The sequence below is a fragment of the Ictalurus punctatus genome, chromosome 10, assembly GCF_001660625.3.
Source record: "Ictalurus punctatus breed USDA103 chromosome 10, Coco_2.0, whole genome shotgun sequence".
NCBI lineage: Eukaryota > Metazoa > Chordata > Actinopteri > Siluriformes > Ictaluridae > Ictalurus > Ictalurus punctatus.
The window spans coordinates 18,185,355-18,197,500 of NC_030425.2; the positions used below are offsets into that span (position 1 = coordinate 18,185,355).

General features: G+C 37.2%; 2 protein-coding genes across 3 annotated transcripts in view; both read left to right on the forward strand.

The window, feature by feature from the left end:
* Positions 1-338: 338 nt before the first annotated feature.
* LOC108271381 (uncharacterized) lies at positions 339-8,234 on the forward strand. Its single transcript, XM_047158342.2, has 4 exons — positions 339-896; positions 4,924-5,203; positions 7,292-7,402; positions 7,480-8,234. Exons 1-4 carry the CDS (start codon positions 492-494, stop codon positions 7,539-7,541), a joined length of 858 nt encoding a protein of 285 aa, XP_047014298.1. The 5' UTR covers positions 339-491; the 3' UTR covers positions 7,542-8,234.
* A 2,350-nt stretch (positions 8,235-10,584) lies between these two features.
* Positions 10,585-12,146, forward strand: part of psmd1 (proteasome 26S subunit, non-ATPase 1) — a 50,049-nt gene continuing 48,487 nt past the window's right edge. The window contains exons 1-2 of one of the 2 annotated variants that reach the window (XM_017478297.3): positions 10,585-10,786; positions 11,686-11,729. In XM_017478297.3, the coding sequence (XP_017333786.1) occupies positions 10,771-10,786; positions 11,686-11,729 (60 nt within the window). In that variant the 5' untranslated portion in view covers positions 10,585-10,770. The remainder of the gene's footprint in view (positions 10,787-11,685; positions 11,730-12,146) is intronic. The other variant, XM_017478296.3, reaches the window with a different exon arrangement.

Genomic DNA, 12,146 nt, shown 5'->3' on the forward strand with positions numbered 1-12,146 from the left:
TGATGGAGTTCTATTAAATTTCATATTTATGGATATTCCATGACTGCCGTGCCATTCAGCCCTTTATAAGTCTTAAAAAATTCATCTTTTTTATTCTAATTAAACTAATCTATGACTCAAAGAAGATCAAATGCTTATTCAAAAATGAATTTAAAAATATTGTTCACAAGGTTTCTTTGTTGGCAGGCTAACCTGAAGAGAGAGAGAAGAGAAGTTAGTGAGTGCACGACTACTTATAAGCTGCTGTAAGGTGTGAGGATAGGAACTAACTTGTTTTTGGTCACCAACGCTTTTTCCGGGGCGTGGCTTGTTGTACTGGCTCCTCCCGTAGTCGGAGTGGTTTGTGATTTCTGTTTCCGGCTCGACGGGAATTTTAAAAGCTCGCCTACTGCTCGTGTACTCAGTGTGAACACCGGGTTATCTCAAAGTCATTCATACTTTAAATGCGACTTTATTCGGCAAAAATTAAATAGCCTAAATATAGACTAAACATGGCCTCGGATTGTCACTTCAACTCCATATCCAAGGAGGAAGAGGAGGGAGAGGAATTTGATCGGATGCTGGAGCGGATCGGTGGAAAGGGGAATATTTATTTGGTAGGAGACACGGATGGAGAAAACAACTGCAGCCTTTTCCAGGAGTTTATCATGGACATGTTTCACACCGAGGTGCACATCAAGAGGGACAAAAACGCAAATCTCGGCAACGGGAACATCAAATCTGCCGCTGCGAGAAACTGTCCTGTTTCTGATGTGGCTCAAGGAAAAGGCGAGAATAACGCCGACGTGGACGAGAAATGTGTCCGACACATGCGCAAAATCTCCGGTCACAGCGGACGAGCGATTCATTGCGCCGCCATCATCTTCATTTTCAGACACGGATACATTCAGAACAAGGTGAATTACAAGTAACCTGTGTTTTTAAGCCGTAGTTGAGAAGTAATTCCAGTTAAATCTGTTACTGGTTGGGTTTAAAACGCCAGTCGGGGAAAAATATATTATTTTACAGACAAATATTAAGCAGCTTCTAGTGGTTATGTCTCGGTGTTGTTTGATTTTTTTTAATGTACATGTTTAGATATGCGTTAACATTATCTGTGGCAAAAATGTTAAAATGAACAAACCATCAATTTCATCATTATTGCATCATCAGTGACGTTGGAACCATGGAATAAAACATCTGCGGATGTGCTGTTATTGGAAAACAATCAACAAAGGGGTGGAGTTACTGTTATCACCCCGAACTTAATTTTCCAGTAACAACTCATCTTGATGTATTTTATTCCCTTTACACCACAGCAATTTGCCAACGTTTAACTTTCAAAAAAAAAAAAAAAAAAAGTTAATATGACAAAAACACAGCTTGTCATGTTACTGAGAAACCACAAATTGAGATGGAATAACCCAATTTTCAAAACTGATTTAAAGTGTGTAAAGTTTGTCAGATACTGTACACATTACTCATACACAACCTAAAAAAGCACATTCCTTAGCACCTAACTAGCATACAGAGTTGATCATGACACTGGATCCAACAAACATTCTTCTCTATGTATAAACTGAAACTCTCTAAGTATTTTAGCAGGGTTAGCAATAAGCCAAGCATCATATTTACCAGTGAAGTTTTTCCTGATACTAATTTCCAGGTTGTTCGCTTTTTCAAATACCTATATAATCACACATACTGCTACCATTTCCAAAATAAATAAATAGCTAAAAAAAAAAACTGATTCAGGGGTGTCTTTTACCTACAATTGTGGTTGGAAGTTTACATACACTCGTCATGAACATAAATGTCATGGCAATATTGGGCTTTCTGTATTTTCTTTGAACTGTTCTTTTTCTGGGGTAGAATGATTGTACAATGATTGTATCCTTAATAAAAAACAAGAATTTGGTTCACAACTTTTTAAATTTATTTGGGGTTTTCTGTAGTCAACACAAGGTCAAATGTATACATACAGCACACCTAATATTTAATTGAATGTCCCTTAGCAAGTTTCACCTAGAGCAGGCACTTTTGGTAGCCATCCACCAGCTTCGGGCAGAATTCTGTTTGGATATTTGACCACTCTTCTCGGCAGAATTGGTAAAGTGCGATGACATTTGTTGGTTTCCTGGCCCTGACTCGACTTTTAAGCACAGTCCACAAATTTTCAATAGGTTTGAGGTCAGAACTTTGGGAAGGCCATTCCAAAAATTTAATGTTAAGCCCTGTTCACACCGGAACTATTTTCGCAGCACGAAAAACGGTCCATTTAACACCTCAATGGTCAATGGATGTGTTCACAGCCAGGTGTAAATCGTGTGGCGTCAAAGCGTCAATTTTTCTAATGTCTGGGAGTTTGAGAGTGCGCATAGGTGACTTACCCAAAATAAATTGCTCCCTGCTAATAAATACTTCTGGCTACACGCACAAACAAGGTAACTTTTGAAAGCACCCGATTCAAAATTACACACTAAATACTATATAAGTGTGTTCATTAGGTTGTGGCTATTTTTTGATGACACAGAGATGCAAGCATATATTCTAAATGATCCGTTTAATTATTTCAGTGTTGTTTTCTACACTAAGTAGCATTGTTTATTTCTTTGTTTCTGCTGAATGATCGTCCATTGTATTTATTTTGCACCTTGCGCATATATATATATATATATATATATATATATATATATATATATATATATATATATATATATATATATATATATATATATATATATATATATATATATAATATTTTATATTATATTATATATAAAATAAAATAAACTTATGTTCAAATAGCTAAGTGCCCCATTATTGTGTGACCACAAAAAAGACTATTCATAAACAACACTTCATTAATTTGCAGGAACATTAACATTTTTGGGCACAACAATAGTTGCCTTATACCCACCCCCTCCCCCAAAAATGAGATCTTTGAGGATTTAGCTTTAAGGAAATATTTGTTGCAGAGAACAAATCATCAAAGATTTTACCTTTCACAAAAGTGCCTACATGCTTTAGAGAGTTCGCAAAAAAAAAGTGTGTGAACGGCGTTTTTGGAAGATGTAAATACTGGTTCTCTTCTTCTGAGTGATGAGCGGGTGTCAGAAATGGAAAGTTGTGCAGCGCCACCTCGTGTACCTGATCTACTGTCAGGGAGTGAATTTGCACTTTCATTCAGCATGTCGCCCGCTTTAACGTGTGGGTATGAGCACAAAAAAACTCAGCGAAAAACGTCTGTGTGCACGGGCCGTTATTCAGCTTAATCTCAAACCATCAGCCAGATGGTTGAACTCTGATACAATTGGGTGTTCCAGCAGGGCAATGACCCCAAACACACATCAAAGCTGGTTGTGGAATGGGTAAAGCAGGCTCTGGCAGTCCTCCTTCTTCATCATGCCATCCACTTTGTGCAATGCACCAGTTCCACTGGCAGCAAAACAGCCCCAGAGCATAATGCTACCACCACCATGCTTAACAGTTGGTACAGTGTTCTTACTCTGCTCTGGTCATTGTGGCCAAACAACTCAATCTTTGTCTCACCTGACCACAAAACTTTCCTCCAGAAGGCTTTTTCTTTTTTCAATATGGTTAGCCACAAACTTTACATGTTCTTGAAGGTGTTGATTGTGGAGCAGGGGCTTCTGTCTTGGATGGCAGCCTTTCCGTTCATGGCGATGTAAAACTCGCTTGACTGTAGACAGTGACACTGATGTTCCAGCAGCTTCTAGTTCATGGCAGTCTTGTGCCTTGGTGGTTCATGGGTTTTTCCTGACCATCCGAACCAATTTCCTCTTAGGTGAGGGTGATAGTTTGGGTCTTCTTCCAGACCTTGGCAAAGTGGTGACACTTACCAATAACTTGTACTTGCATACAATTGTTTGAACTGATGATCTTGCAATCTGCAATTGTTTAGAAATGGCTCCAAGAGATATTCCTGACTTGTGTAAATCCACCATCATAATTTTTCAGATCTGCACTGTGCACTTTGGACTTTCCCATAGTACGGTGTGTTGGTCAATCCAATGAGTGCTGTCAAACCCTTTTTATGTTGTCATAGAGAAGCTGCCAGCAGCAGGCAATCATTATCATTAACCGGAAATTAAGAGGCCTTGATCTTTCCAAATTAAAGGAAATTTTGGAACTTTCAGCACCAAGGAATTAATAATCAAGCGTTTGTATGTATTTTTGACCATGTATGTATACTTTTGGTCCTGTGTTGATTACAGAAAATCCCAAATGAATGAAACTTGGGAACCAAATTCATGTTGTTTTTTTTTATTAAAGATATGTGTTGTACAACAATTCTACCCCAGATAAAGAATAGTTCAAAGAAATTATTGAAAGTCCCATATTTCCATGTCTATGATAAGTGTATGTAAACATCCGACTACAACGGTATTTCTGACATAGGTTGTTGTTGTTCTTTCGGCTGCTCTTGTTCGAGGTTGCCACAGCGATTCACTTTCCATTGTCCACATATTGATTTGGTGCAATTTTATGCCGGATGCCCTTCCTGACGCAACCCTTCCCATTTATCCGGACATGGGACCGGCACTAAGAGTGCACTTACCTGAATGGCCAGCCTGGGGCTCAAACTCACAATCCTGAGATCAAGAGTCAGAGGCTCTACCAACTGAGTTCCATAACTGACAGTTTGATTTGCTTAGTTAAATATCACAATAGTACAAGAAGTTGTGACCTAGTGCTAAGTGTACCGTTGCTGTGAATAATAATGCTAGCTCTTTGAAATGGAAGTGTTTAAACACACACAATTTTTTTTTATTATTGACAATTGTTTTTTGAACTGTAACAATTTAAAATTTGACCAAATTTAGCAAAACTAAATATCATGTAACATACTGTATGTTGTGAGCATTATTTTTTGTATTGTGATATATATATTTTTTTTTTTACCCATATTGCTATCCCCAGGCGAACCATGTGTGTATGGAGGAGATCCTGAAGGACATAAAGGTTCGAGTGAAGAAAAATCATGGAGTTCATCAGGCGGTACTGGGCCTCGTTCGTGCTGACGCTGAAAGCTCGGAGACTCGCGAGTCTGTGTCGCTCTTGGAGGGGACAGTGAGATCTGTGTTCATAAAACATCCACACAACTCCATATGGATTGGCCATTTTATTCCTAACGCAGCAGATTGCATAGAGAACATCAAAAGGAACATCTGCAAAGCTGTGAATGAGTCTCAGAGCCCAGGTTAAATAGCATGATATCATGTAGTACGTTTTTTACATACATACATGCATAACAATTTGAAGGAGGCATGATCTCTGCATCTCAGTCTTAATGAAGGAGGCGTGGCCTCTGCATCCATATTTCAGTGAAGGAGGTGTGGCCTTAGTGCCTCTTAGTCCCGAAGGGAGGTATGGCCTCTGTGTTTGATAGTCACAGTGAAGGAGCCATGGCTATGGCATCACTATTTTAGTGAAAGAGGTGTGGCCTGTGTGTCAGTCCTAGTGAAGAATGTGTGGCCTTTGCCTGTTAGACCCAATGAAGGATTTATGGCCTCAGTGCTTGACGGTCTCAATGAAGGTGGCATGTCTCAACGTGTCAGTCTCAGTAAAGGTGGTCTCAGTGTGTAGGTCTCGGTAAGGGAGGTGTGGTCTCAGTTTGTAGGTCTCAGTCAGGAAGGAATGGTCTCAGTGTCGGTCTCAGCAAAGGAGGTGTGGTCTCATTGCGTCGGTCTCGGCGAAGGAGGTGTGGTCACAGTGCCTATTATGCCAAGTTTACACTACACGATTTTAGGCCCAATTTTCACTCGCCAATAGTTTTGTGGAGATCGCAGACAAAAGCCCAAAATCATAGCAAATGAGAGCTCGCTCTCGTGAGCGATGAATGCGATGTATGAATTATCAAAGATGCGATCTGAGAGAAGCACCGACGCATCAATGATGTCAGCGAGATATCTGGACCTGTCTGCGATTCCAAATCGCGTAATGTTTTGACCGAATATAACTGCAGCTTTGCTCTACAGCCAATGAGAGAGCATGAACCAGGGCACTGCCCGGGAAGTTTCAGTGGGAGGATGTTACCTTCAAGTCTCTCTGCAGAACAGACTATCCTTGCTGCCTGCATCTCCTCAACCATTCCCTTCTTCATAGTCTTTTCTACTTTTTTGACTTTTCGCTGCAAATCCACGCAGAAAGAAAGTGTATCGCAAGCTTCTTGTGGTCCGCCATTTTCAAAACCCTGCCCGGACAAGCATGAGGACGTCTACTCACGCGTGATCTTGTGTAATTCTCGTATCACTTCTTGCGTGTACTCTGTTGTGAAACATAATTCGGAGTCCAGGCAGAGTCGTCAGGGATTCATCAATAGTGAAATATTTTGTAATGTGTTCACCCCTGTTGCCGATTGCTCATGTAATTTGAAAACCCTATGACTTCCATGACAAGACAGACAGTTGTGTAATATGAACAGTACCACAACCCGACGTCTTTGAAAGTTGTGTAGTGTGTAGAAGCTATAAGTAGTGCTGCATTCGACTAAAACAGCACCCCCTACTTCAACACACTCCACGTTCCCTCACTCAATCTGCGTTCGATTAACGACCAATGCTTAGTAGTGCCTCGAGCGTGGCTCAAGGTCCCATTCCAGAACCTTCAGACTAACTGTCTCTCAGTGATGGAATGAACTTCCAACCTCAATCCGGATCACAGAATCTGTCACTATCTTCAAAAAACAGCTAAAGATCCTCCTCTTCCGTGAGCATGTAACTAACCCATAAAATGCCAACCCCACATTATCCTTAAAAAAAAAAAAACCTTTGGCACTTACACCTCTACTCTGCGCATTTTCTAGAACTCAATTATTAATCTTGTATGGTAGCAGTACTTGTATTGTTCTCTGCTTGAAATGTCGCTTTGCTTGTATTTCCTCATTTGTAAGTCGCTTTGGATAAAAGCGTCTGCTAAATGAATAAATGTAAATGTAAAGCCTCAATGACTCAATTTCCAACCTTTGAATAGAAAAAATCAAAGAAAACTTCCCCCTCATGGAGCTCAAAGACACCGAGGTTAAACATGAAGTAATTCTGTGTTCTGACTTCCCACTCCAAACACAGCATAGCAGTAGAGAATAGTAATAATGATGATGACAATGATAATAGTAAAGGAGGTGTGGCCTTTGCGTCTGTGTGTTTTTCGTTTTTTTCTATAGTTTTGCAGTTTTCTATTTTGGTATTGTGGCCAGTTTTCAGTCATGAGATTTCATCCCCAGCCTGGAGAGAAAAGATTTTTCTTTCACGTAGCACACAATTCACTCTTTGTTTTGTTTGTTTTGTAGATAACATCTTGAGCCGTAAGCGAAATATTTTCTGGCCGTTGTTACAGTGCTGGATCAGGAGAGGACGTAGAGAACGAGCCGAAGCGACAACATATGCTCAGGCACAGAAAGGTGAGCCAGAGTGAAGCCTGTTTATCTGACTTGACATGACCTCTGACCCTCTAATACTCACCCATCATTCCCTACAGGTGATCCTGAAAGCACAGAGGAAGGAATTCCATTACAGATGAAATCTGGCTTACAGTCCTGACATCAGGTTTATTAACAGACTGATAATGACCACATGACCTGTGAAATGCCCAGAAAGCTGAAATACCTGCTGTGTTTGATTTATTAACTGACAGGAATGTTGAAGGAGCATCGGGATATGAAGATTACTGATGAAGCTGCTGCTCCTCGGTACTCCTTCAAAATAAAATTTCAAAGACATTGCAAACATTTTTTTTTGTCTTTGACAACCACGAAAAGGATGTCAGTCACCAAACAGTGCCTCTGTTAAAGTTTTAAAGGGAGTTAATTAGAGTAACTTACATTTTTACATTTGGATTGATCTGAATTGTGTACTAATTTTGTCAGGCAATATATACTAGAACAGTCTAGGATTTCAATTAATAGGTTAATACATGTAGAGCTTAATTGTTTGCTAACATATTAGACATTAAATGTCTTATTTTAATTGTATAATTATATGTAGCATCTTTAACAGTAGTCATTGCAGTGAGTTTTCAGTCTTTGCTTTAAGTTTAAGTTCAATTTCAATTGCTTTTTTATATTTTAGTTTAAGTTTTAGTTTCCACAGTTTTAGTTGTGAACACAGAAGTGGTTTGCCATCATTGGAACTTTTGGGGAAAAAAAAAAAAATTTGTTTTCCACTTTAAACTAGAATTCGCATTGCAAATACATGGTTAAAAATAAATAAATAAATAATCAAATTCTTACTGCACACTTTTTCTATTTAGTATCTGAGGTGTTATATATATTTTGTTGTCATAATTGTCTTACATTTTCATAATTGCTAACTGTAAAAGTGTTTATGAAGCAGGTTTACAGAAATCTGGGTCTGGACTCCTTATGGGTAACTCAAGAAGGGGCAGAAACAAAAGAACAAAAAGAACATTAGAAGAAAAACCTTTGAGTGGAACTGAGACTTAAAAAGCAAACAATCATCCTTTGGTAGCCACCTGGAGAGTGCAGTTACAACAGGAGATGGACAATGTGTAGGAAAAGTGGGCCTAACAAAGGAACTCTGCTCAAATAAACATCCTGGAGATACGACCAGAAATAAAACGCTAAATTAGTGTTAGAACATAAAAGGAGGAATGCTGAAGAAAGGATCCAGAAAAGATTAGAATCTTGTACTGGGTTTGCTCGGTCAAGCTAATGTGTAGCTGATTGAAAATCATGACACGGCAGGAGTTTAAAAGCGGTTTTGGAGTTTTAAGCACTTCAGTGATACCACCCAAATAATATCTGCTTCTATGGTGGTCCTTTACTGTTAATGGATAGGGTAACGGGGGGCCTAGATTTTTAACACTGCATAGTAGATCGAGATTATAAACTGCTATTTGGTAGTGTGTGAACATTACTTTGCTAAGGGGTGATGCTTCAAGACACCACATGCACCTCTCTGAGAAAATAAAATAAAATTGAGTCCATCTCTGCTCTTACTTATGTAAGTACAGTTTGGTACCTTTATTTCTGAGAGTTTGTAATGTAATATTATTTCTACTAATAATAATAATATGAGGTGATGATATATTCATAATAATGGTAATAAATTATATTAGAAATAAACTTAGAAATAATTGCAGTCACCTTCAGAGAAAAAAAACTATATAAAGTGAAGCGAATGAGAATTGTTTAGTGAGTAAAACACCTGAGCCAGCAGGTGAGTGTTACAAATAGCACATTTTGAGATTATGAATGTTAATTGGAAGGATATTAAGTGTGGAAGACTTAAAGTTCCCTTCATTTTAACATGAATCTAGATATACATTTTGACTGTAGGGCCCGTTTCTTGTTTTTCACCTCTTGGTCTAAATCAGGTCACATTAAGCCTCCTTTAGCCTTTATTATCCCCCACAGGTGGCACCAAACACTTTCACAATAGTGCTGGAATGCAACTAGTTCACAGGAGGGATTACATGTTTGACAGGTTCACTACAGAGATATTAAAATGGTTTAAGTGTATGCCTCAATTTTACATAATTAATTTCAAGTAATAATGCATCTTTTCTCTTCTCCTATACCTATGTTTTAAAATGTGGCTCTTTATTGTCATTGTGAAACTACATTAGCTTTCCATACCTATTACTAACAGTGTAAAAATCAATAATTAAAAAAATACACATTTCAACTAGAACTCCTCTCGTGCAATAAGCAGCCTATTATTCACATTGAAAAGAGCATGGCTTACAAACCCACAGAGAACAGATCATATTAAAATAGTCATTATAAATTTATCATTATCATGAATAAAACCCAACAACATTTGACATTGCTTTTATCTCACATGTTAAAATATGCACTGTTCATTTTTCATGTGCCTAAAAAATTTATAAATAATTGTATGGTTATTATTTAATGATTGGTTAATTATTATAAACATTCCTGTTATTAATATTGGCAAAATAAGTTTTAAAATATAATCTACATTTTAAAATAAAATAAAATCTTAATTCTTTTTTTATATTCGACAATTTGAATGATGAAATGACATTTGTAATACTTTAAAGTCCGTGTATAAAAGGATAATATTTATAAATATAAAATAAATATATGTACATTATTTATACATATACAATACATTTTAAAATTGTATTAATATTTGATTTGATATAAATATTGTATTGTAGCTTGTAAGAGCAGACCTGTCATCGCTATAATAGGCCGCTAGGTGGCGAAAGTGTTATGCGATTTTAACGCGTGTATTGTTTTAGGTGTTCATTACAGTGCCGAAATAGAAATCAATTAAATAAATCGCTACATTATTTTTTCAAAACTATAATACAATTCATAAGATTTATTTTTAAAAATACAATACACATGTCTTTGATAACGTGGAAATAGTATTCTAAGCATAAGTATATAATGAAATAAATATCAGGTAATTATAATGGCTTTCCAGGTAGTTTTGTATCCTTGGTGGGCCTAAAGGAGGGAGCGCTTATTGGTTGAATCCTAAACCTTTACCTAAGTGCACTTTGTGCTCCTTCTTTAAGTGCACTTCATAAAGTTTTAATGGTTGGCGCTTGTGTCCTACCTAGTGCACTATTTTGTTTATTGAAAGGTATTTGGGATGTAGCCGTTGTGAAGCAGATAGTGTAGCTGAACAGGCGCTGAAGTAAAATCGCCGTTGTTCAACATCGAAGTGTTTTGACATAAATAGATTTTATTTTCATTTTCATCTGTGCGGCTTTTAAACTCGTGACAGTGATTGTGCTTCTTCGGACACAGATTGAAGAGTTCGAAGTTAAAACATGATCACATCTGCCGGTAAGAAATGAACAAAACGATGAATTGATTTAGCTGAGTCACATTAGGCAGGCTAGCTAGCTAAGCTAATTTAGCGTTAACGGCACAGGTTCAAGTTCTCTTCTTTCTTTTGACTTCTGTATGAATATTAAAAATGGATGCGATAACAACTATTAACTGATAAGCTGATGTAATTGCACTGCGTTTTTAGATCTAGGGTTTCTAAAAGCCTCTAACAGATTAGCGCAGTAGCTAGCGTGTAATGTTTAGTGACTGAACCATAGTTTAAAATTAATTCCTAAGAAAGAAAAAAGTGCAGTTTCTGCATGTAAATTATATAAAGGGTCTTAATATCGGTCGTCATACTTTTGTGTTAATTAGTTTAGTAAATAAGACGGATTAATTTTCTAGCTTACTGTACAGAGTCAGTGTTCACGTCAGTATGTAATACTAAATGAAGCAATCTGACTCGTAGATGTTTAACTTTTACTAACGACTTTATATTAAACTTTTTTAATGAAGACTTATTAGGAAGCAAAGCTAATATTAAGTAAAGCATGAGTCATCGTGTTGCACAGCTGGAGTTTTCTCAGGATTTGCTGACATTAACAGATCAATTTTTTTTTAATTGTATTTAAATTAGTACTGACTTAATAAATTTATTAATACATTTTGTAATAATATATTAACTTTATTAATAAATAAAGTTAATAAATTAGTGACTTTCACATTTTATTGATGCAAAACCTGACTTTTGTTTCTGTAGTCTTAGTATTTAGTGTTAGTATTAATATCATATCAACAAGTACCAAAAAATATTTCCCTATGTGCGGTCAGAGAAACAAAAAACCTGATCTCAGTGATGTTTGTCCATATTTTGTAAATGCTCTTAATTTTTATTTATTTGTTTGTGTTTGCAGCTGGAATCATATCCCTCTTGGATGAGGACGAGCCGCAACTGAAGGTAACAGTTCTGTAAAACTCATTTCACACACACAGAGAATACGTTTACATGTACATCAATATTCCTATATGAATCAGAATTTGCAATATTCAGATCAGTATTGAGTAAACGTAAACGCCACGATCCGATTGCCCGATTCACATTTAAAATTAAAATTAACGTATGCTAAGATTGTCTTTAATGATGTACAATATGAACACCTCTGTTCATGACACTTTAAGGTCTCTTTTCGGGCTGCAGCCATCTTCCAAATACGATGTTTATATGCATACAGGCATCGGAATATTCTTTTCCTTTCTCGCTGGTACTTCCTGGGAGAATCAAGATGCTATCATTGCTACCCACGATTCCTTGCGGGCCGAGCATGTGCATATATCTCCCTTCAGGGGATTTTCCGAATAAAGTGTTTACAGGCAA

Excerpts from the sequence above, each read along its gene's own strand:
- LOC108271381 (XM_047158342.2), top strand. The coding sequence starts at position 492 with ATGGCCTCGGATTGTCACTTCAACTCCATATCCAAGGAGGAAGAGGAG. Across the intron at positions 897-4,923 it reads ACGGATACATTCAGAACAAG|GCGAACCATGTGTGTATGGA; the intron begins GTGAATTACAAG and ends TGCTATCCCCAG. Across the intron at positions 7,403-7,479 it reads ATATGCTCAGGCACAGAAAG|GTGATCCTGAAAGCACAGAG; the intron begins GTGAGCCAGAGT and ends CATTCCCTACAG.